We start from the raw sequence: 25665 nt of genomic DNA on the forward strand, positions 1-25665 counted from the left end.
AAAATTTTACTCGATTAAGATATAAATGCATTTCAATAATTTAATCAAGGGTACTTCCTTTTCGTGCAATTATGCGCTTATTGGAAACGAAGTTTTGTGAAGAAAATGGATGTTAAAAACATAAATCGCTTTGCTGCCGTTAAATTTGTACATAACTCTGGTAAAATGCGTGAAGTGGCAAGAAACCTGGAATACTCTCGCTGTAAGTAAATTACGAGCTGAAGTCTTTACTCTTCGTACCCAGCGGAGCTGTAAAATCTAGAAATCAAAGGAAGAAGAGCAAACCCTCCGTGGACTTCGTATAAACATGCCGCATCCCCCGAGAGCGTTCCCAAGTTTTCATGCCCGTTTATGGCGGTTGCGGCCTTCAGCATTGACACGCAGCGCGTTATCGATTTGTTTCTGACTATTGAAACGCGATTTCAATTTATGTCAAAGCGAGCATCTGTTCTGTTTAGAAAAGAAGCCTACAGGACTCAAAAGAGAATCCCCGTTTTTCCGTAAAAGTATAATTTATTAAATGCCCAAGGAAGAGATGCTGCAGGATCATGTTTATAAATGCGAAAACCACCGGAGGAATGATAAATTGAAGATATTTTTATTGATTTTTATTTGATTTTTATTTGATTTTTAATGAAGAGTACATCCGTAACGAGATTTGATCACTATCGAAGAATTTGTCGTTTTATTTAAAGACGATATTCTATAACTTTTGACATACTCCGTATGACGGACGGCTCCACACCAAATATGACAGTTTTATACATATGTATAGTCCGTTTTCAAACGATACGAAACAGGTGTGTTGGAAAATGCGCGTTTAAAGTCGGCTTACGTCTCGCGCGATGTTGTTGGCACCGGGAAACCCGTCGGAATTTCATGGAAACGTGCGTCGCCTGTCGCACAGAGAGAATCGTCTGTCGACTCTCGGAATTCCATTCCGATTTCTAAAGTATACCCAGCCAGCGAGTATCGAGAGAGGAATGTTTCCACCATCTCGATATCGCGTATGCACATAACGCGGATTGCCCTTTCGTTCCTTCTTCATCCTTTTTTTCCAGACAGGGAGAGAAAAAAAGAGAGAATACAGTTTCACGCGGCATCTGGCGCGTCCTTGGTTTAATGTTGAAACCCGCTAAAATATTCTAAAATATTCCCGAGTGAACTTCTCGGCTTCGCGAGGGCATGGCAGAGGCAAGCGCGTAATAGGCATCTGGTATAACGGCGCGGAATTCAGCATTGTTCACGTGAGAATACATTCCAAATACTGAATCGACCGACGAGATGCGAGGTTTGGCGGGGGTGTAATCCCCCATTTCCCACGGAGAAAAGCCGAGTTAATGTGGACGTCAAGAGGCGCGAGGGAGATGCGAGAATTCGGATGGAGTCCTAAAAGGAACACTTCTAACTCGTGTGGTGAGCGATGGACATTGATTTTTTTAAAGTGTTGTTTGGGTCAATCAATACTTCACGTTCATCGTTACCGAAATGCCGAGTCCGATATGAGTGAAAATAATTCGGGATGAAGCACGAATGCAGATGCGTACGCCATTCACGCAGATTGTCCGTTGATTTTTCTCGTGGCACTCTAAGTAAGACAAAGAGCATACGCTATGCCGAAGTACCACACCGCTGTAGACCGTAAAACTGGGGCGGCAATTTGCTGGACCGACGGCTGCAGCATTAAAGTACATAGTGAGGGTCGCAGGCAAAAAGAGAGCGAGGGAGAGAGAGAGAGAGAGCGAGAGAGAGCAAACAGCCCGCAACTCACGGGCAAAAATACCATATCGACCTATCATTTATACCTCCAGCATGGCGCATCGCGTTCGTTTCCGCTTTCAACACCGCAGGCCGTATATAGGACGCACATGTTTGCGTGGTTACGCAGAATCTATACGTCCATAAGGAATATCATACATGTCTGTGCTTTCAATCGCGAACTCGACAAATCAAAGAAACCTGAGATCCATAAAGAGTTATTAAAACGCGCTACGTTAAGCTCGTTTATAAAGATAAATGTATGAGATTTTTTCATTTCTTGTACTTTTACTGCAACAAAAAAATCTTTAACATCTTCACAATAGAATCAGTCTTTTCACAAAGTTAAAAGAATATATTGTTTTATTTGATACCATACTTTGACAAAAATAATTCTTTTTTTCAAAGAACGGTGTGTAATTCTTCATTGAACAGACCCGTGGACGCGATGTGTGGAGACATATCAACGTCATCACGTGCGATAAATGAAAATTAGTCACGCATGTCGTTGTCTTGGCGTGTTGCGTAATTCATTTTGTTCTTTTTTGACGAAGCACCAAGCGATGAAGATAAAACGCGTCTGAAAATATTGTCAGCAAGCGATTGCCGAGATAATTCGTGTATTAAAGAAAATTTGCACTTCAACTTTAATAGCGGCCATGATGGAGGATATTTTTCCTGCAAAGAGCCTCTTCGACATTGCAAATTTTATCTTTGCGTTTGTCATTCACCGTCCCGACGGTTTACATTTGAATGGTCGTTTCACCGCTACGACACGAACGCCAACCATATTAGAAACAGCGAATACTCCTTTCTTTATGGATCACTCGCGCTTGGCATGTGCTCGATAGGAAACGGAAATTAAATGAGGATCGTTCGGACCTGTCCGTATAACGGAAATGAAAATCTGGAAAATCTGGTGTGAATGGAAGAAGCGGACGAGCGGCTTTTGAGATGGGGTAGAGAAATAGTACGAAGAGAGGAATCGAGCAGGGAAAAATGTTGATTATTAATATTTCAATATTCCGTCAGAGAAATAATTCCCTGAAAAATTACTCGTTTATTACGTATTTCAATTAAGCATTTTAATTCAGTGAATAATGTCGTTTTCAGCTGATTTCCACGTTTACATAACAAATAAGAATTTTAATTCTTTTCGTATATCTACTATAATTTATTGTAGCACGATATTAATAACTGCATTTGTAAATAATATTCAATTTGTACCGTTTTAAATTGCGTATACTGCTAGTAAAATACAACGCGAGCAAAAATCAATTTTTATATATAACATTATTTTTAACAACACATATTCAAACGACAGACATAAAAAGGATCTGACAAAATTAGTCATATTGCAATTATTTCTTATCGGTGAAAAAAATAACATATGTATAGATATACTTTTAGTCAAAAGAAACATTGACATTTAAATGAACTGAAGTAAAATATATATCGTTATGTGTGACACTTACTGTTCCAGCTCCAGGATCGGGAATTTTGCACGGCAGAACTGCCGTGGTACCACTTTGAGCAAGCACCTCTCCAATTGGTCCTTCAAGAACATCACGAACATCTTCATTTTTACCCTCCGGGACATTCAATGGGGCGATTGCATTATTGGCACTTGAGTTCTGCTGATGCTTCGCCTGGCTCACTGCGGACATAAATTACAACAATGCTTTCTGAAGATAGAAGAAAACCATTTTGCTCGATCCAAGTAACATCTGTGTATGACGTGTCGTATCAACAAATTAATATTACTAACAATCTTTTTCGTCGCCGTAAACTCTAAATCTGAAAATTGGTTTCAGATAGTTATAATATATTATATATTTGTTACACTATATACGACATATTTTCAAGATATTTTCCACGTAAAGAAATCGCTTTTAATCTATATAAAAAATCTTAAAAATATTCTAAATCTTTATTTTACTTCTCTACGCAATTGTAAAACTAATTGTAAAGTGTGTCAGTATGTCATGTCGTGGTTACAATAATAATTTTATATAAAAAATTCTTTAGAAATATATAAATATTGTAAAAATAGGAGCTCTCTATATATGGGTGCATTCGGGGAGCACGCTATTAGCACAATTATCGTCCAAAACTGTTCGAGAAGACGCTTTGTGGCGCTGTGATATACGATGATGGCTGCGGTCCACTTGACGCTACAAATGCTTCGAAGCATTCCTCTTCTCTTTTCTTTCAATGAAGAAAGAAGGAGAAGAAGGACGCTCCAAAGAATTTGTAGCGTCAAGTGGACCGCAGCCGATGACGTCACTGTAAAGGCAGCGTGACGTTATCACTCGCGCTATTTTCGCTATTATTTTCGAGGTGGGGCACGAAATGCTATTGGCGTTTAAGCTGCGTTCGGGGAGCTTGCTATCGCTATCGCGCTATTGGCTCCTCGAACGAAGTTCATAGCGTTTGCGTTTATAGCGTTAATAGCGTCTCCCTGCGAATACACCCTATGTATATTACAAGAATAAATTAATTTAAACTTAATTGTAAGATATATGTTTACCCGTACTTTAATAAGTAGTAAATTATTACACAGCATATATAAATTATTGCTACTATAATCAAAAATATTATCCTGTCGTTCGTATCAAGATTAGCTGCAATCGCTGATAGTGCATCTGTCAAAATAATATAAAGACATTAGTACTTAATATAAAATAATATAAATACATTAGTACTATTCCCTGTATAGACCTTTACCTGTAAAGAATGGTGGAATGACCGAAAAGATGATTATCAAATACATTTTGGTTTAATTGCGACTTGAAATAACTGACTTGAAATTCGAAATAGTTTCTAGACTCTAGACTACGCAACAGACCAAACGACAATGATTTCAAATGTAGAGGACGAGGACGTAAATAAGGACTGAGCCCTAAATCTGCTCTTTAATGCGACCTTTTTCTTTTAATCTTTCTTTTACTCAGACCTTAGCGCAGATTGCAGAACAGGATTGATTAATTAAAGTCTCCCAGAAGATTCAATTAAATGAAAATTACGAAAGTGCTGTAATAAAATGTGAGAAATCACGCCACGTGTTTTCTCGTACATCTAGCAAACTTCCGCGCTCATAATATCTGTCTCTCCTATGAGGGCTATTAGTTCTAAGGCCGGCTATGATCAAGAATTAAGAGCGATTTCCATGGTTGACGAAGGGCGCGGCGCAGGGAATGTGGGAGACGACGGAGCACCCTCTTGCTCCGAGATTAATGCAGCCACCATCGCGAGGATAACGCATAACCCGAGCGTCGCCCAAGTGGCTTAAGTGAATAACTTAGTCATGGCAATTACGATGGTTCAGTTGGACGTTTACCGGTGCCCAAGATGCGCCAAACCGCGGCGAATTCCCGCAGATATTCAGCCGGAAACTTTCTTGCATTGTGGCTCGCCTCCTGCTTGTCTCTGGGCACATCTCAGACTTTCCCGATAAAAAAAAAGTCTTCCGCCAGAATTTTATCCGCGAGCGTCTTTTTCAAGCGAGATTTTCAACTGGCAAATATCCAGCTGGAAAGCCTCTATTTCTGTTCAACGAGTTGAAAGCCCGAGCTCGAAACTTGACGCCTCGCGCCAACGATGCAAAGTTCGCTTTTAAAACGTTGCGATATACACGCTGCGCCACGTGAACGTTTATGGCAATATTTTTGTTTAGTTGCAGTTCTTCTTACACAATAGTACGCAACTATAATTCGGCTTTTACGTAAGTTATATTAGACAAATGCGTTCGCGAATGACAAATATAATCTTTATGATCTAATTTTATTCTAATTCAGCAAATTAAATATTTATATACTTTAATAATATACTTTTTAATTAAGAAAATGCATTAATATCAATAACAGAATTTTCTCTTTGATCGTTATAAGTAAAACCTATCAATCCAATTACGCAATACCATCATATTACCATCATATTATTTCTCTTTTTCTCATTTGCACGTTTCAATAATTTACACGTTTAAAAGACTCTATTTTGCTAATTGCATCGTAACAAGATTTCACTTTACACTTATGCACATTTATACAAAAGATTGTGGCTCTTGTAAATTGATTTTTAGACACTAATTAATCATGATAATTCAATTTGTTAAATAATATTCATTACATTAAACATTACATTTTCATTTAATTTTTATTATATACAATTAGATATTGTTGGAATATGAAACAAAATATAAAATGTGTGTGTATTTCCCATAATAGATATATATAAAACAAGAAAAGAACCATTATAAACACATAATTTATGTTTTATTAATACCCATCTCAATTAATTTACGTAACGACGAGTTCAGCCTCTTTTTCATGCAAGTTAGAAAAAGCTCGATCGATGGATAGCACGGAATCTTTGTGCATGAGCGTGTTCTGCATTTGTCGTTAATAATATAAAAGGCTGTTACAGGCTAGTCTCTCTATGTTGATCAGCGTAGCACGTATCTCACTTGAATTTTCTCGTCGAAATGAATTAACATCGTTGCCACCGTCAGTATTTAGTATCTCAAAGTGATTATTCGCCAGAAATTATCGCGGGAAAAATACTCGAATTCTCTCCGCGACTAGAATTAATAAAGAAAGAAAAGAAAGAGCGGTTAAACGAATGAAACCCTGAGGGCTTATTAAAGTAAATATCCCTACTTTGTAAAAAAATTATAGAGATTTTCACATCATGTAATAAAAGAATATTATATTAAATATTAGATTAATTTTAATAAAATATAAAGAAAAAGTAATATATTATAATTAAAACTAAATACTTTTACATTAAAAATATTTTATTCCTATTTATAACGCGCAATTTATAAACACGAAAATAATTAATTAGTAATGCAATAAAAGTTAACACTCCATAATAAAAATATTTAAATATAAATCTTGCCGTGCGCTAAAATATTACTAAATTCCCGCTCGCGTATTTATTTTACCGACTAACTGAGTATATGGCTATTCAACATTCACAAACTCGATTTTACTATTTTCCTGAAATATCTCTTTCCATATGAACATCTAGAATTATCCATGCATAACTGTGAAAATATTTAATTGCGGTATGATATAAATCTCTCGATATAAATCTCTGAAGTATAAGTTTTAATACTTAAAGCTGTATCTACAAGCTGTGACGCGATGTATTCTCGGCAATAATACATAATAAAGTAGAAAATAATTAGCACGAATGGGTATATTAAATCTTATAAACGCCTTGTCGTTAACTTGAGCAAAGACAAAGTAAAATGGGTTGGTGCAATTTTCTAAATTAAATTTACCGGTGATTAGTATTCGCACATAGTGGAAGATTAATCTAGAGCACAATTTCGGAAAGTTTGCCGAATCGGGAATCGTAAAACGGCTCGGTAATAGGGGCCGATGTGCATTTAATTAAACTTTCAATTAGATCTAAAGCTTTGGAGGTGTTACGGCGACGACCTAAATTCGCAGTACCGCATCGTCTCGTTCGGAAATGAGGCGTTCTGTGAATTTGTCCGGTTGGTATATATATCAGCGCCGACAGCTTTGCTGTCCCGAGAAGAAGGGAATCATGACGTAAGGGCACAACACGACGAACGCGATCGACGCGATTTCGATACGCCCGTCGAAAAGTTCAACACTAACGAGGCAAAAGTACGTCACTTATAAGCAACACGATAACCGGAAATTGCTTGTCAGCCGGATTAAGTGTTTTCCATTGCCGGGCACGAAAATAACTCGCTTGAACGCAAATACGGAAGAGTGTGGCGTGCCGCCTGTGTTTCTTCAGGCAGCATCATTACCGTTGAAAATTGTATGCCGCCGCGAAGCGAATACCAATGAGGAAGAGTACGACGCGGTGGAGAATTAGAAACAAAATTATTTAGGCTAGGAGAGCCGCTATACTTAAACACGCGATTTGCGAAGAGGAAAACGCACGAGGTAGAAATACGAATGAGCATGTCGTTTTCCCCGTCACAATTTCTAACTCTAATCCTATAAAATCTTCAAAAATCCGACGTTCCCCTGACGCGACGAAATTAAATACGTAATATCCGAAACACCTCAAGAATTCTAAATGAAGTGTAGCAATGCGCGCGCTATTGGTATATGCAACTATAAATGTAAAATTTAGAAATGCTAAATAATAAATAGCCTTACAAAACTAGGACTTTTATTCCTGTTTCTGCGAATAATTAAAATGAACGTTTGCGTTTTGCATTTTAAAATATACAACGTTCCATATTATATATTTAAATTAATGTAGAACTTATCAAACTTTTATTTAAAAATTTCCTCTTTCAAATTTTTTTGCTTATTCAATAATTGCATGTTCAAGATATCATACAGTATGCGATCTACATTGTATAATAATAGTATAACAAAATTATACCTTTTCATAAATCCAAACTCACCTGTAAAGTACAAGTGTATCTCGAGTAGGATGACCACCACGATCCAGAGTGTCTTCATGATGATCACAAAATACTCGTGTCTCTCTCCTTTCCTCAGACATGCATCTCTTTCGAAACAACTGAAATCCAAAAGAAACATCACTTTTAACACTCGTTTTTACGATTTTAGTTAATTACTTCAATATGTAAATGTTTTTTTCCTTTAAATAGCCGTCTAGTTTGTTCATTTTTAGATAAATTAAAATCAAGATTTTATCACTGAAAGGATTGAAAAGTAATCAATAAAAGTGATGCAGAAAAATACATTGTTTCAATAGTCTTCTCGAAGTTAATCAATTTATAGCATTTCATGTAGCTTCATGTTCCAAAGCTTAACAATTGTCAAGCTTAGAATTTTAATTAAAGAATAGTAATGGTTGTTGAGTGCACGCTGTAAAATGCGTTGCATATCGTTGATGCAAGAAGTTGATTAATTTTAAGCCAGGCAGCGGTCCATATTCTTGCATATTCATCATACGTTGCCGTCAACTTCAAGCCGACATATTTTTCGATAGAAAATTGTGCCAACAAACTTGAAGAATTTAATATAAATAGAACGCTACGCTGACAGAAAATTTCAACTCCATTTTACATACGAAATAAACTAATTCCCATTTAAGTAATGCTAGCAATTTATAAAATGCAAATGTTAATATAAAGCGCGACAGCAAATTTTTTGAAGCAAATGATAGTAACCGTCGAGCTACAAGAATTGCATTAAAAAATATTTTTATTTTTTTGTAAAGCAATTTTTTTACAAAAATCTTATTCTACTTATATATAAATAAACTATTTTCTCTTTTAAGTTCTCTATTTTAATATACTTGCAATGGCGCATCCACTTTGCGAGACCATATGCGTCTTTGAAAAAGGGAAATAAAAAAGAAAAATTATGGCTAAAACGGAGGACGAGAGTAGTGGGAACGTGTTCCAAAACTACGCACAAAGTGCCCCTAACGTGGTATTAACTAGTTTCGTCGAATAAAAAGTGCTAGGTTTTTTTTGCGCGGTACGTGCAAGTTTTTCTTAACGCTTCATAGCGTGTGGATGTACGAACGTTTTTGTTGAATTGCGTGAGATCGATAGGGACGCGGATAACATTCCTCTGCCAGGGCTCTTGTCGATTTCTCCGTTTCTTTACCTCGCACAATTCTCCTAATGACATTTTATTCTCTTTCTTTTCATTTGTACAACCTGTACGTAAATAGCGAGTAAAGAACAAAAAATGGGAAAAGCTACGTATAAAAGTTCGAAAACGTGGAACCAAATGTACGTAAATGTTCAAAAATTGGAAAAAACTAGTCAAATACAAAATTAAATTCTGATGTAAATTTAAAAAAAAAATTCTTAATAATACGAGAATTTGAAAAATAAAAAATTCAACAAATAATTTCTTAAAATTTAAGAATGATACATACGGTGGTGGAACATGATTCGATAAGAAATTCAGTTAATAGCTAAATGTAACACACAATATACACAATAACACAAAAATGCATGTCTACCATCCATTCTATAATTGATACGAATATGGATTAGAAGAAAAATAAATTTTTCGATTTTAAGTTCTTTTCTGATTAAATTGTCTTTTATTTTCAATTGGTCGTTATAACAATAATTATTTGTTAATTGTATTTTAAGAATTCTATTAAAATTTAATAAAATAACGTAAAATATATTTTTTTATTCTAAAAAGTGTTTAAGTTTTGATTGACAGTATAATATGAATATTGTCAGAAATCTGATTTTTCACCTTATCTCGCGTAAGAATAAAAGCATTGGAAAGATATTGAGCATTTCCGCTGGGAATCAATGATGAAACAAATATGGAAACAAGGTTCCTCAAAATGCAGATTCGCGATCACGCGGAAGATACGCCGGAGGTAAAACATCAAGAGTATTCGGCGAATTCCCGAGACAAAGCAATGGTTGAACGAGCGTGATAATATTTCGCCGAGAAAAGCGGAGGATTTTGACAGTCCGATAAATATCCGTTCGAATATTATTTGTATCGCGATTCGCGCGGCGATATCGCCGTAGTCTCCTGGGATCGCCGAAGAGCAGGAGCATTCGGAGGTGATTCTCGTATATTCGCATAATTGCCGAGGAATCCTCTTGTATATAACAATAAGACGCAAGATTATTCGTTGAAAAGATAAATACGATATATCGATTGCGTATCTCGAATACCAAAATAGAAACTGAAAACCGATTATCACTCAGATTTCCGATCACTCGTTATTCCGGCTGTTGATATCGATTCTTGTAAAACAAACGCTTCTGTGGTATTTTGGTAAGAAATACCTTGACATAAATCTGATACGAATTGTATCTCCTGTTGAGATATTGATTCTCGTATTTTCGAGCTCGTCATATTCCACACAGAATATCTAAAAAGTTTTGTATATCAATAACAGTACTACATATGCGGTTTTTTTTATCAAAACTATTTTTTATTTAACAATCATTTCTAAGAAGAACGTATATTAACCCTTCACTTTATGAATAGAAATTATTTCCAATCTGTTGTGTAACTTTTCAGCCACGGTGCTTGAGTAGGGTAAACTCGGGTAAGATGACCATAAAGAAAAGATGGCAACTCATGTTCATTCGATACTAGATGATGAGTTAGATTGATAAAACATGGGTTGGCCATCTTTAGTTTACACTATTTGGTACTTACAATAATTATAAAAAAAAACAATTTAATATTGTGTACAGTAATTATGTAAAACTTTCCTGTCAAAAATAACTTAAAAGATTTCTTCAATTTTACTGTCACAAATATCTCTCTGGAAATAGTTATTTTTAAAAAATTTATAAATATTTGTTAGAGAAATATATAACACTACATTTAAATAAAAAATTATTAAAAAGTAATATAAGTAAACAATATAGGTATGTTATGCAATAATCTTTTAATTGATTTATAAACTGCCTAATATTTTATAAAATGAGAAGCTAATAATTTCACGTATAATAATCAGCGCTAAATCTGTATTAGATTTGCGTTAACTAAATTTTCGGATTCTCAAATTTACGAGGTTTATTTGATATTCGTGTTTTTCTGCTGCTACGGTAGACCTCACGATACATTACGCTTCTCGCAGGTTGTGATTCGACCATTCGTAAGCCAACCACGAACGCCATATGTTCCCAACCGGCATATATGTTAAAATTTTCAAAGCAAGCACTGCCCACACATTTTTCCCGACAAACGTGAAATATTTTGGAACTCTTTATTTGGCAGAATTTTGTAAAGCCATAACATGTAAAATCAATAGACAAGCGATTTTTTTACGTTGATTGACAAATCTTTATTTTTACATTTTGTGTTTTATTTATTTATTTAAATATATATTTATGTATATTATGATATAAATTTTTAAGATTTTTGTAATAATAATTTAAATTTAGATAATATTTAAAATTTTATTTTTAATTTAGATTTTTAAAAGAATTTTGGAATAATTATTAACAATTTTAATTTCAATATAGATTGCCATCGTTTAAAGTCGTGTTTTCTTCTAACAATAAGTATAATTCAATATACATTCTTGCGGAATAGAAATCAAGGAAGGTAACTGTAAAACATGAAGACAAATGTTTTCCTTCTCTCATTTATAAAACTGCCTTATTGTTAGTTTCAGTGCTCAGTATCAGGCCACATTTTCCTCTCACATGCATGTTTTACTTATATACGACTACTTGTACTACTTGCAGACAAATGACCGCATTATACTTTATTTCCTGTCACACTGAGACGTTCATTATTTAGACGAGTTAGATTAACGATTATGCATGTGCCTAAAGCTGTAATCGATAAAGGATTTATGGAACGCGCGACATCCTCCTCCTCCTCCGTTTTCCTCATGCCAAAGGACCGGATTGCGCGAGGGAAGTCACGCGAGAGTTCACGGCAGATCGGAAATCTTATAAATTCTCCCTAAAACAATCTTCCGTCCCGAAATACGCGGCTTGTTTCCGCGCTGGCATTTAAATATTTAACAGGACGGCCGAAGAAGCACGCGACTACCTCTTCGGACGAGCCGGTACTGCCCAACGTACCGTGCGTGATTATTCGACCTCGTCTGATGGCATTTACATGTAACGACGCATCAATCCTACGATGACTAGTCAAACAAAAATCGTAACGAATATCGACTTTGCACGTACACATTTCGTGCTCGGGTCGATTCAAAGGGAATATCCGTTGTTTAAACTAGTTGAAGATTTGAGAAAAATACATTAATTCTATTCGAGTACGATTAATAGACATATAAAAATTTATTTTTTCTGAAAGAGTATCATAAAGTTTTATATGAATTATTGTAGTCATGAAATGCTGTGTATACATAAATGTTGTATAAAGCAGCTGAAAGCATCGCTTTATTTCTTTTCCTGGTTAATGCTAAGAAGCAAAAAGTTTTATTAAAACAAAGAGATGCATGTTCCTCTGTTAAATTTGTGCATAGATAAAGACTTGAAAAATGATAAAATAGAAGTAAAAAGATATAAAGTTAAATGCTTAAAATGATAAAAAACACAGTAATGGAAGAAGATTAAAATTTCCATTTGCCATTTATTTGCCATTTTAAAAGAATTTCTTGTTTAAAGATTGCTCGGGGGTGTGTGAAACGCTCCTCGGATTTGCGGAAGTTCTATTAGAAACTCGAAGGATCAGAGGGACAATACCCTCGCGATGTTCAAACGTATAATAAAAAACGAATAGAGCGGGTGCAGCATGCACGCAAAGCGACAAGTACGTAAAATGCAAAGCGATTTACTGTGTCGTGGCCCGGCGCCCTCCTGGAAGATGCTCTCTCTGTCGATGTCCTTCCTCTCGGTTGCGAACTCTCCGTGATAGCGGGAGGAGCGAAGGCGTGCAATAATGGCAAGCAGAGCGTGCAATAAAGGCAAGCAGACAGGCAAGGGTGTAGACAAGGCCCGGTGGTTAGTCTCGTTGATCGTACTCGTTGATGACCTCCGAATGAAATCCGGCCGTTTGGCGACACCCGAATAGTGATACGCCAAGACGGCGCCGCGGCGGTATGCAAAGACACCGTGAGTGTGTGGTAACTTGACAGTGCACCAGAACGAGGTGAGTGTGTAGGGACTCGACTTCGTCCAAACGAATTTGACTGCGTCCGAGTGATTAGTGGAAGACTCGATCGTGTCCAATAAGTGTGCTTAGAGGCTGGTGTGGACTCTCGGACGGTTTAACGATGAGTGAGTCCTTCCGGCACTCTCTGGCTCGCGCACCTGCGAAGTACGGCGCGAGCGAGTACCAATTTTTCCCATTAATTGTGAATGCCACCCGCGGGCGGACAGCACGAGTCGGATGAGTCGCGCGAATATTGACAAACTAACGATCGCGATCCGCCAACGTTCCGTGCGAGTCACGTAGGGCCGGTCTACAATGGGTGTTGTAAGTCGTGAGTTGTAAGAATTGACCAATCACATTGACCATTATTCTCCTTGCGGTCAAAGAATTCTCAACAAATACATGCGTTAATACAATAAATATATACGCGCTAATACAACAAATATACTTATCAAACTACTATGTACAACCGAGTATCAAAGATTATGTATTAAAGATCCCGATACTGTCAAAAACTGTGGTGAACGCCGATATTTTTGGCGACGTTAAAACAGGTAGTATTTTTACGACTGCGAAGAGGTAGAAAGAGAGATACGGCCCCTTTTACGACGATCGATTTTAAAAAACATATTGTCAGCGTTAAGTCGAGGTAATAAAAGGATTGCCCGATAAAACCGTGTATTTACGGGAACATAGAAATACGTAGAACAATAAAACTCGTTGCGAATTTTACGTGCATTGCTATGAGTTCGTACTATACGCAGTAAAATAATTCGTGCGCGACTTATGAGCCGGGTATTATTCCTACGTTTTCTCACGCGGCAACCTCGGCGGAAAAAGATACGCGAGGACAGTCGACAATGAAAAGCACGAGAAGCAAATAAGATTGCACGTAAGAATGAATTCAAGAAGGGAAGTGAGACTAGTAAGAGCCATATGTAAATAGACTGCTTGGCACGAGCAGCGTAACGTGGCACTTCAATGGAGGTATTCAATGAAGCGGCCAAACACATCGCTGATGGAAATCTTTTAAATGGAAATTTATCGACCGAAGTGCGACCGATACTTTAGATATTGCATGAGAAAAGCGAAACGTTTCTTTTTTTCCACGATGAGAGATACGCATGTTATATACATTTTCCGCGCGTCCGATTGAACCGACCGAATCAAACGCAGCCTTTACTCCATTGCCTTACACTAATAAATAATTTATGTTATAATTGTAATAAATGTCACCTAAAACCTGTCTACGTTCAAGAAGCGTCCAAGAACATGTTTTACAAAATATTAAGACAATTTTTTTTACGCTCCATTTGCAATGGAGACTCCGGAGAACGGCCGTTACGTTATTCAGAATAAGCGTCAAACGTATGTTGAGAGAATGCGCGTCAGCTGAACGCGTTCCCCTCGTTTAAGAACCTAGGGAATTGCAAAATAGGTCGAATGGAATGTTATCCACGTTCTACGGGACACCGCGCTCCAATTCTCGCCAGAGTAGTAGATTGTGGGATAATCAACTTCAACTGTCCCTATTCAGGCGCTATTGAACCGCGACATATTTCAAATACTCCGCCTGTCATATATATACCTCTCGGAATGAGGGTAATGATAATTAATGTTATCACCGGCGCCAACGTTAAATGGTAAATCAACACGAAGCGCTATTTACGTCATACATCCCAATGTTGAACCGATATACATGTACACTTTATCAAACGCACGCGTTACATTTCTCGTGCATGCAGTAAAGAGATAGAATATGATTTCCATGCGCCACGTAGTTTAATCGCAGGATCTTCCGATTATGCCATCTCTTTCCACGTCACTGGCTAACAATCTGGATATTACCTTTAGCAGGTTTTTATCGTCGCTTCCTATATAACCCGTCTCTTCCCCTCGTTCTTCTATCGCTCGAGCCACGAGTCGCATATTTGCGACTCATTATTTTCTCGCGCGATCTACAACGGTAGACCGACGACGACGATTTCCACTTCGTGTAGCGACGTTGTCGTAACTACGTTAATTACGTTTTCGCCGGTCCGCTACATTTTTATCTCAACACACTCGGAAATCAGCGCGTAAATCTCGAAATTACCGCTCTTCACGGCCGCGTTTTTACGTCGCGAAATATGAATGTACCGGTGTATAATTTGCTCAATCTAAATTAGAGTGAGGCAAAGTTACGACAACTGCTTGATTATTTCGCTTTCTCATGTGTTTTTTTCCCCATTTTAAACGCAAAATATGTTCCACGACCACAAGATTATTACTTTTTTCAAAAAAAATTCTATTTATCTTACGTTATAAAATAAAATAATGTTACTATTGCCTCTTAATTACATTGCAGCCTACAATATAAGAAGACATCGAATTCTTTTTTCAATTCTTATCTGTTCTTTCACGACAGATAAAAATTAAAATTACAAAAGACACGCAATTAAAAAAGTTTATCATTTATGTAATTAAATTAAATAACATTATATTATAATAAATTAATGATGTCACGGTCAGTCTAAAATCGGAACGGTGATCGAGCGCTTACGTCTACTTAAAATTTGATGCACCATTCCCAAATTACTTTCGGTGCGTGTGCGGTAGTGACGGGGATTTGTGGAGTTTCCCTCGCCCTTGCGCGCAATTCGCCGTCAAAATTTTAAACAACGTCGGGAATAATGCATGCGCGTGGTCATGGAACGGGCGATCAAATGTTCGAGCAAGCCGAACAGGAGGGAACTATTGTAGCAGTCGCGTAGCTTCCACCGACAGTTCGTCCCCGTTCGTTGTTCGCATGCTGATATGAAACGTTACACCGGAAGTTGCTGTAATTACCGCCTTGCGAGGGTAGAGAGACGAGCAGAAAGAGGACGAGGATGAGAACGGGACGAGCGGCACCAATTTCGTAGCGAGCGTATATATAATAAATAATAAAATCTATCCAGGAAGAGGGATGAACGACGAGGGGGCATGGAGAACGAGCGCGGAAACGCGGAGACGCGAGACAGAAAGAGAACGCGCTAAGCTGATTTCGGGTTAAACGACTCGCGCGCCCTTTTTCCGCTGCCTTAAACGCGTGCAGGTGCGCCCCGCAATTCTCTCGTCCTCGGATTAGCCCTTCCCCCCAGGATTTCTCTCGCCCTCTGAATAATTTAAGTGAAGCGCGAATATACAGAGCGTGGAACGAGATTCCACTGAAGGTGATGTACTTCTTTAAGACCATCAGCCTGTGGAAAAACAATTGTGCGAGGAGATGGCAAATGCGAAGCCATTCCGTAAATATTTGATGGCTAACACTTAAATCAAATCGCCGCAAAGATAAATGTACTTTCTTCTTCGCTTTTTTTATTATCCATTGCTGTGATAACGGTACAGGATTATGATTTGGCTTGTTTTTTTTTTATATTATTTATGACTACTGATGATATAACAGTACTTATATATTTATTTTATTTCATTATAACAGTATGTACTTCTATTATTATATACCCCTCCCCCCTATATGATACATATAAATTTGAAAAAATTGATTTAAGTATATTAATTTTTAAGTATAGCAGGACATGCTTTACTATTAGCGATAAATTTTGTAATAATCACACAATCCGTGTAACAGTGGGTGCGTTCAGCCGATACTCCGCTAGCCTAGCAATCGTGAGCAGTCGCTCGTTTTCGCTCGTTTCCTCTCCTTTGACCCAATGGATTAAAAGGAGAGGAAACGAGCGACTGCTCACGATTGCTAGGCTAGCGGAGTATCGGCTGAACGCACCCAGTTTTGCTTCTTCATAGAAAAAGCTTTGTTTTTATAAACTTCGTATATGGACTTTTGATCGCATATAAAACTAGATCTAATCAACCAAATGTTAATGAATTATATATGAAATAGGGGTAGAAAAGACCGAAGAGAAAATTGTTTTTGTGAATGTACAACAAGTACAATGAAAAATATTAAAAACTATATGTATCCGTGTGCAAATAAATCATTAAGTGTTAAAACGTAGATATAAGTTTAACTTAATTGGTTAGGACATGCGATTTTTCCAACAGTATATACATACATACATATATTTATACATATATATATATATATAAGTATACAACCGTGGCTAAGACTGGCTAAAGATTAATAATTTTACATTTTGTCTAATTTTAAAAATTAAAAAAAAACATTTTACATTACGTATTACGTGTATTACGACGCAGATAAACCTGTAGAGAGCGTATATTATAATTTATATTGAAACGTGTCATGTGTTATAGTGTCGTGTAGGTCGTGTGTTATTCCGATATAACGGCAGGATCTGTTCTTCATTATTGTGACCGTTACGGTTACGACCCGGCCGGTTCAGAAAAAACAATATGTCAAAAAAACGTTTAAATGTGTAATGTATATGTATATGTTATATGTATCTGTTTATATTATTGTATATATGTAATGTATGTTAAGGTGATCCTACCCGATAAAAACAGTACGTGGATCCACGTTATTGCTACGTGGATTCGACGTGGATGTGACGTGACTGTTTTTTTTTTTTTATCGGGTAAAACCGTCTGTAATATCAAGTTGTAGAATTTAATTTTATACGAAGCAAATGTTAAAATACGAATGTAGGTATTACAAACGGCTTTAGGATCACCTTTATTATATAAATTACCTGAGTTTACAATGATAATGATACAAATACGATGCGCACCGCATTGTAATGGCGGATATCATTAGGAATTTGTTGCCAGGTTTTTTTAAATTACAATTGCCCATGAAAGTGATAGAGAGCAAAATTAGTCAGACATTTCAACGCAAATCGATTAAGCCGCGACGACAAGGATTATAACAGATCTTATGCACTCGCTCGCTTTATCTACCCCCTTTTTTTCCCAACGAAACGTCCAAGTAACGTGGTATTATTAGCCATAAATCACGTTCTGACGCTTACACCGCTGCCACAATAGCACGGCACTGTCATTAGCCCACAATACGCTCTTGTTCTCTGCTTAGTAAATTGCTTTCTCCGTCTTTCCCTCTCGATTCCGTAGAAGACAATTATCGCGCGACAATTGACATCACATACTGCTCGCGCATACAATGCTTGTACGCTATAATCAGTATAATCTCTAGGGATATTTTACACAATTCAAAGCAACTCTATTGTTTACGACGGCAGTATACCTCGAAATACATCGCATATCTAAATGTTATCGATATGCGAGCGATATTTACCTACAAATATAATTCTTTTTTTCTTTAAATAACTAGAAAGATACGATAAATATATATTATTATAAGCGTCATGATGATTAATGAATACGTTGAAAGCCGGACAAAAGCCATCAAAGAGCGATAAAAATTGGGAAGCCGCAAAACAGAAATTATGCAAGTCCGCACTTCCGCCTAAGGTAATGCTCTAATGCTCCTCAAGAAGCAACATTGTGTCACACTCCCGTCAACGTTGCTATGACGCATAGTGTTCTTTTTTTTGCCACGATAAGAAACGCGAGTGTCGATCGATCTTCCAATTAATCTGTTGAAACCTTTGGAACGACCGTCATCAGTTAGGTGGGATTACCTTAATCTCTCTCTCTCTCTCTCTCTCTCTCTCTCTCTCTCTCTCTCTCCTCCTCTCTCTCTCTCTCTCTCTCCTCTCTCCTCTCCTCTTTTGCCCGACCCTGTCGCGGTTTTTGTGCGGTTTCCGCGCATCGACATCATGTTCGCGCTACTACCACAGACGGCTCCATTACCCGGCCGTGTCAGAACTTCCCTTGCTGTAAATATCCCTAAATAATCCTGACAGATAAATCTTCTCAATATTATAGAAAACGTCGCGGTATCGCGCGAGAGTCATCGGTGCGAATAACGGAGGAAACATTAATTCTACATAGATTGGTGTAACTACATAGAGGTATACAGTTACGCGGCGTATGTTACGTATGGAAGGTTAAAGCTAAAACCCGATAAAGCTACAAAGATAGACGTTTATAACTGCGTTTAACTGCGGAAGTGCAAACCGAGATATTAGCCGTAGATTCGCGCAATGTATTTTGTATAAGGTAATATCGCGAACTCTATTTTTACCATAATTGCGTGCTTCCGTGATATATCCCGTCGGTTCTACGGCTATAGAACGCGCGAATGATTTATAGATCCGCATATAGATGCATCATGAATAATAAATCGCGAATTGTTAATAAGTCCACGTATTACTGATGGGTATTTCATTAACCCAACAAACCCGATACACAAAATGAAATACTTAATGCTCCTCAAACGATTTATTAACAAACTTTCTCGATAAAAATTACTATGGACTTTTAATTTGTATAATACTAATTGTATTCTGCAATTTGTATTCCATCAGTTTGACTGCGATTGTAACAAAAGCCTTCACTCCGATTTAAAAGGTTGAATAAGAGTACAACAAATATGAAAATAATGAGCTTTAAATTTGTTTGACTTTGCGCACATTCGCCTATTAGGTGCAATAATATTATAGCTTTGGTAATATTGCATCGTGAAATACAATTACAATTGCCATTATTTTTCTTAAAGTTTTGATGTATGCATCGATTTACATAGCAATTTTCATAAATTACTACCTTTCATTAACTTTTCCGACGTATATTGTCAAAGAGATCGATAAATCAACTTGGTCAAATTTCCTAAAAGACATAATTTAGAAGTTAATAGGTTACAACAAGTGTATATATACATGTATATACAGCGTTGTTACTAAATTGATCGGAATAAGGACGTCCCTGTACGTCCACCTGCAGAATATTCGATAATTCGCGCGACGTGTTCTCCTTGCGATTAACACGACCAGAGACTCGCTTGCGTCATATAACATTTTAAAAGACGAATTCAATTTAAAATATTCGAATCTCTCACTTCACGAGTACCGGGTACGTGCAAAGCAAAGCGTGAAGAACACGGTTTCAATGTAATTAAGCTTTATATATACGCTGGTCGCGCTTTCATCGCTTCTTGCGAGCTAATTAAATTTGTACTTGCCTGTGGTGTAACCCGCCGTTTCGCGCGCTAGATATACGAAATTCAGAATGACGTGTTTATACGTACCTCGACACAATCTAGGCGGTACCCGAAAATTACGTGACTGCCTCAACGCAGCGTGAAGAACACGGCGACACAAGACTAAGTTACGCAATTATTAGAGCTCTTATAATTATCGTTGGTTGCAATTGCGTGTACGCGCGCTTGAATATTATCTCGCGATGAACAGCATCCCGAATCCCTTACGTGCGCTAGATGCACAGAGCGCGGAAATTATTTTCGCTAATTACGTATCCGAAATCGCGTCGAAATTGCGCTTGAACCTGCGTTTGCTCGCTCCACTTTCCACATTCAGATTTTGCAAAAATGTCACGTTTATTTAATAGAAACTAATATACTTTCCGCAAATTAATGTCAAGCTTCTTATTGAAACTTATAATCTGTAATAAAGTCTTACATGACAAAAAATTTAACTATATATTTAAACATTATTTGAAGCAACAGTTGCAAAAAAAAATTTATTTTTAGAAATTTTTTTAACAAAACTAAAAATACAAAATACAAAATTATAACGGGAATCGATAAATAATTTGACGTAAGAATTAAGTATTAATACGCGAAGATAAGTACACTTGCATGTTAACAGGCAACCGTCGGAAAAGAAAGATATTGCCTTTATGCTGCTTGCAAAGAGCAAGCAATTCACGCTGACTAGTCACGTAAAACACAATTTTGCAGCGGATATTACTGACCTATGACGAGCCCAGCGCAATCGTTGCACAAGCATCGTGTGCACATGGAGCGCTGTTTTTAGCTGAGTGCGCTAAACGATAATTGAACGGTACTACTGCGAAACTCTTTTCCATCCTAAGCGCCAATTTCCTGTTTGAAACGGTTCAACTCGGTTGAAACCCGTAAAACTCGCGTAAAATTGTTTCTTGCGAGTGGAATTCTCTCGCCTCGCTAACATTATCGTACCGACTTCGCAGAATGAGGCGGATATGGAAATTGGTAATGAGACCGGCGGCGCCTCAGGAAAACAAGCCGGGGTACATCGTGCGATTTACAGTGATGCCGTAAACAAGATACAACTTGTGAACCGCAGGCCGCGAAGCTGATGAAGTTGTCGGATGACCTCGCGTGAGCGAAGTGGCTGACACGGAGAAGGAGCGGAAGGGGAGAAACGATGATGGCGAAGCTACAACTCGACGGAGAGGGATGTACTTTAATAGATTAGGGAAGCCAAATGGATGCGCGTTTCCCTATATCCCGCGATTAGATCCGATAAGATGGGGAAAATGGAAGTGCACGGTGGGGATCAGCATGAAAACGCGCATAAGATGAAGGGGAGGATATCGGGGGGGGATTATACGGCGACGGATAATCTCTTGTTTATGACGGTCTTTACTTTCACCTGCCGCGAGATTCACCGCGCGGTTTGAATACGATGCGCATCTGCGTGTAATTTTTGCCGAGAATTATCGTATCCGGCCGCGGGTAATCGGCGCGCGCGATGGGATAGCGTGTAGATTTAATCCCGCTCCGAGTTGCACGAAAATCAGAGCGAAAAGGCCGAGAGCTTCCTCAGGAAGTTCCTAATGCCAGAGAATCACGCTGCTTTATCACATGGAAATAAGGTAAAGAGAGGAATTACACAGACGGCTTCTTTTTACAACTAAATATCTAATAACTATTAAATTTAATTGCTGTAATCTGTAATGTCATGTGAATAGATAAAGTACTCAAAAAATCCTTTTATAAGAAGAATATTTGGTACTTACATGATGTTAAATACATTTTTTTATGATAACGATTATGAATAATTATACATTTCTTATAATGAAGTTTCAATAAACATCATTAAATTTCGCAATCAAACATCCTTCAATAATTTCAAGTTCGAAATAATGATTGTTACAAATAAAAATTCGTAAATTTATTAAAAATTAATTCAAGCGTAAAATAATTATTTATATATTAATTCGTAAATATTAGATTTGAAAAATCTGATTACTAAAATTCTTATTTGTCAATACCTCGTACGCGAGGAAACTTTTTTGGAGATAAAGTGGTAAATATAGCATGGGAAACGACACAAACTCGAATCGACGTAACATATTACGAGGAAGGGTAAACAAAGAGGAAAATGACAACAAACTATCGGACGCAACAGGGGCGCAGTTGGTGTGGTTTTTTACTTCGCTAGTTTCCAACCATGATAGATATTTATTGTTTCACCTTAGCTGTAAATAACATCGCTGTCTTCATCTATTTCCACCTCCTACACTTTTTTTCTTGTATATTCGCAGTCCAAAGTTTCGTGGTGAAAATAACATTGTACTTCAGTAGAAATCATTAAACGTAATTCCATACGTTAAATAATACCCATCATGCAATAGTCATAATTACTCATTATTGATTAAATTATCTAGTCACGGTTTATATATGCCAAGCTTTATTTAATAAATTCATTCCTTCTGAAATTCTCCTCGCTGCTTGTTTTAGCGCTAAAGGTATGTAATTTTGAACTTTAGTTCTCTTATACATGAATATTGTAGCGATGAAATGAGAATAAGACGGCTTTGTCTGAATCCTGATGAACCATGAAAGTACGAGCTGTTATCGAACGACTATATAAGAACTTGCACCTTCTCAATGTTTGTTCTACGTAGATGAACCTGCACGAGAATCAAAATGCTATTGCAAATAGGACAAACTCCTCGTTGCGCGCACGCTGGAAACTTCTCTATAAGTATCCTTCGAAGACTTAAGGACCAACTGGGTTTCTCCGAACAAGCCCCGGAATTCGTTATCTTCCCCCCCGTGGAAAATTCGTTAAGGCTACGTTAATGCCGTACGCCCTTCAGTACCATTAAAACAACCGGAATGTCGTCGGAATAGCGAGGCGCTTCGGGGGTTTTAAATTCGCGGACTCGGGCACAATTAATCACAGAAGAACTTTATCGTACTTGAGCGGCTCAGCGAAGTAAAACAAACAGATGGGCTATTAATCTCAAGCTGATGAACCTTTGCCCGAGCTCCCGCGACTTCGAAATTGCGGGGAACTTTGCGTTCGGTCTGCCCCCTCCCCTTCCCCCTATCCCTCCCTCTCCGCCCCGCTTCCGTAATTAAAGGGACAAGTTTCCACGCGGAAACAAAATGTGGCGAATTGAAAGCAAAGAGTTTGCGGACGTTGTACTCCGCGAACTTCCGGAGCGGAGTCTTCTTTCCGATGGCCGAGAAACGCGCCTGGCGAGCCGCCGCCGCCGCTCGGGCATCACTTGTGCCAATAAAAGAAAGGATTGCGTTAGTGGAGAAACATATATATCGAACACTTCAAAACAAAGATACCACCATCAAAGGACAAAATCTGGGATGTAATGAGTAAGGAGTTAAATGGTCGGTGGACTGCTCTTAATGCGTATGTAAATGTGAGTCAAAACCGAAGAGATATTTTATCCACGGCGTTATCCAATAAGGGAATACCTTTTGAAGAAATAATTAATAAGAAATCATTTGTGGCGGCCGAATCCTCGACATAGCACCACGGTGCGGTACCGCGCCGCGAAGCTACGTGCCTGGCGAGCCGTAATTTTGTACTGATTTTATATCTTCCCCGCGAGAAAACCGGCACAACCTATATATTTCTAAAATGATGAGACGGTTTTGAGCAACGGAGTATGGAGCAATCTTTTCAGCCGTCTGCGTTTTCACAAACAGTAAGTTTTTTTTTAATTTTTAGCGTACCTATTCGATTTGCTGACTCGACCCGACTCCGAGTCGAAAAAGTACGATTTTTGCAGACATCGTGTTTCAAATCGTACTTTTGATCGTACTTTGTCGACTCGGAGTCGGGTCGCATCAGCAAATCGAATATGCTATTATCATTTAATTACATCATTTTATTACACTTTGTAATTTTTTTTTTTTTAATTGTTATAGACGCATTATTCGAAATCTATAAAGGTTTAGATCTATTTTCCCAAATCATATTCTTCAGCATATGGGTTATCATGATTGGGCTTTTTGCGGGCGTGGTTATATACTTATGTTTTAGCCGGTAAAGTAACATAATTTATTAATTTTACAGACACAATAAAAAAAAATAAGGAATTCTTATTCCTTATTTTTCATTTGTCATTGTGTCTGACCCATTTCCATTAACTGTCTGATACAGACAGATTATAATTGTATATGTACAATTACAGATATCCAAATGACGATCTTGAACGAGGAAATGTCGGAGACGACGATGATTCATAGACCGTGGTCGAGAGAGATATTTCCCACGCGACGTTTTTGCTCAGCTGGATTCTTGATTTAAGATTATTTTGATTAATAATGATTGTTTCCTAAATAAATTCAATACTTGCAAAATATATAAAAATAAAATAAATTTCGTGCCTTTCCCTCAGTTTTTTTCGTTACAGACATTACTTTGGCCTTGAAATGAGAACGGACTGATGAATACGGGCCTGTGCATCGTTTTCAGGAGAAGCTAGGTTAAGGTAAAATGCGCGCGACGGCTTATCGCATCGTTTTTACGCGGACTGTCGCGCGAGAGATTCGATTTCTCGCGCGGAGTGTATCGCGCAGGAGCGTGACGTCGAATTCACGAGGGTTCACATTGGAATAAAGAAAGGAAAAGCTCTCATCATCGAATGGTCGGCGAGTGCACATCAGCCTCACGGTTCTACCGCGCCGAGAAAATATCGCCGAAGTTGCGCGCGAGTGCTCGCATCTCGAAATCCGACGAGTGCCTGTATCGCCTGCCTGCCCGCTTGCACATTGTGCCTACATCCTTGCCTGCTGCACGCTTGCTTCCGTTCTCCACCACTACCAGGGATGAGGACCGCCGCGGACACCACGAGGGGCACGAAGCTACCACGAAAACATCGGGCAACGGATCGGACAGTAGGAGATAAGGCAGTATAGGAGAGGGATCACATCACAAATTTAAAAATGGATCAGCCACCTGCTAGAGATACGAGACCAGGGATATCTCGCATGGAAATTGCGTCATCCAGCAGTAGTTCCAACAATAGTCCAGGTCCAGATTACCCTGGATACTCAGCATCTGCATACTTCAGATACCCTGATACTTTTACTAACAATAAGATGCAAAAAAGTATTCATCATACTAGCTAAAAGAATAAATAAAATCGACAATAAGAAAATGTTCTCCTTTCTGCCTCGTTACAAAAAATGCAGGAATGATATTCCATTAGCTACTAATGAGCTGAGTTACAATATCCAGAGAAATATCGATGCCAACCATTAAAACATTTTTCTCAGACGTATCCATTCGTGGAAAGATGGAATCTAAAGACTTTTTTTGCACAGCAGGAGATGTGCTTTTGA

The 25665-nt window shown here is 37.9% G+C and overlaps 1 protein-coding gene across 3 annotated transcripts in view; it reads right to left on the bottom strand.

Annotated features, from left to right (window-relative positions):
- Positions 1-25665, bottom strand: part of LOC139812693 (zwei Ig domain protein zig-8) — a 487042-nt gene that overhangs the window by 13330 nt on the left and 448047 nt on the right. For all 3 annotated transcript variants that reach the window (XM_071777735.1, XM_071777738.1, XM_071777736.1), the window contains 2 exons: positions 8162-8280; positions 3234-3415 (listed from right to left, as the gene is read on the bottom strand). In XM_071777735.1, coding sequence (XP_071633836.1) covers positions 3234-3415; positions 8162-8280 — 301 coding nt within the window. The remainder of the gene's footprint in view (positions 1-3233; positions 3416-8161; positions 8281-25665) is intronic.

The sequence above is a fragment of the Temnothorax longispinosus genome, chromosome 5 (genome assembly GCF_030848805.1).
Source record: "Temnothorax longispinosus isolate EJ_2023e chromosome 5, Tlon_JGU_v1, whole genome shotgun sequence".
Lineage (NCBI taxonomy): Eukaryota > Metazoa > Arthropoda > Insecta > Hymenoptera > Formicidae > Temnothorax > Temnothorax longispinosus.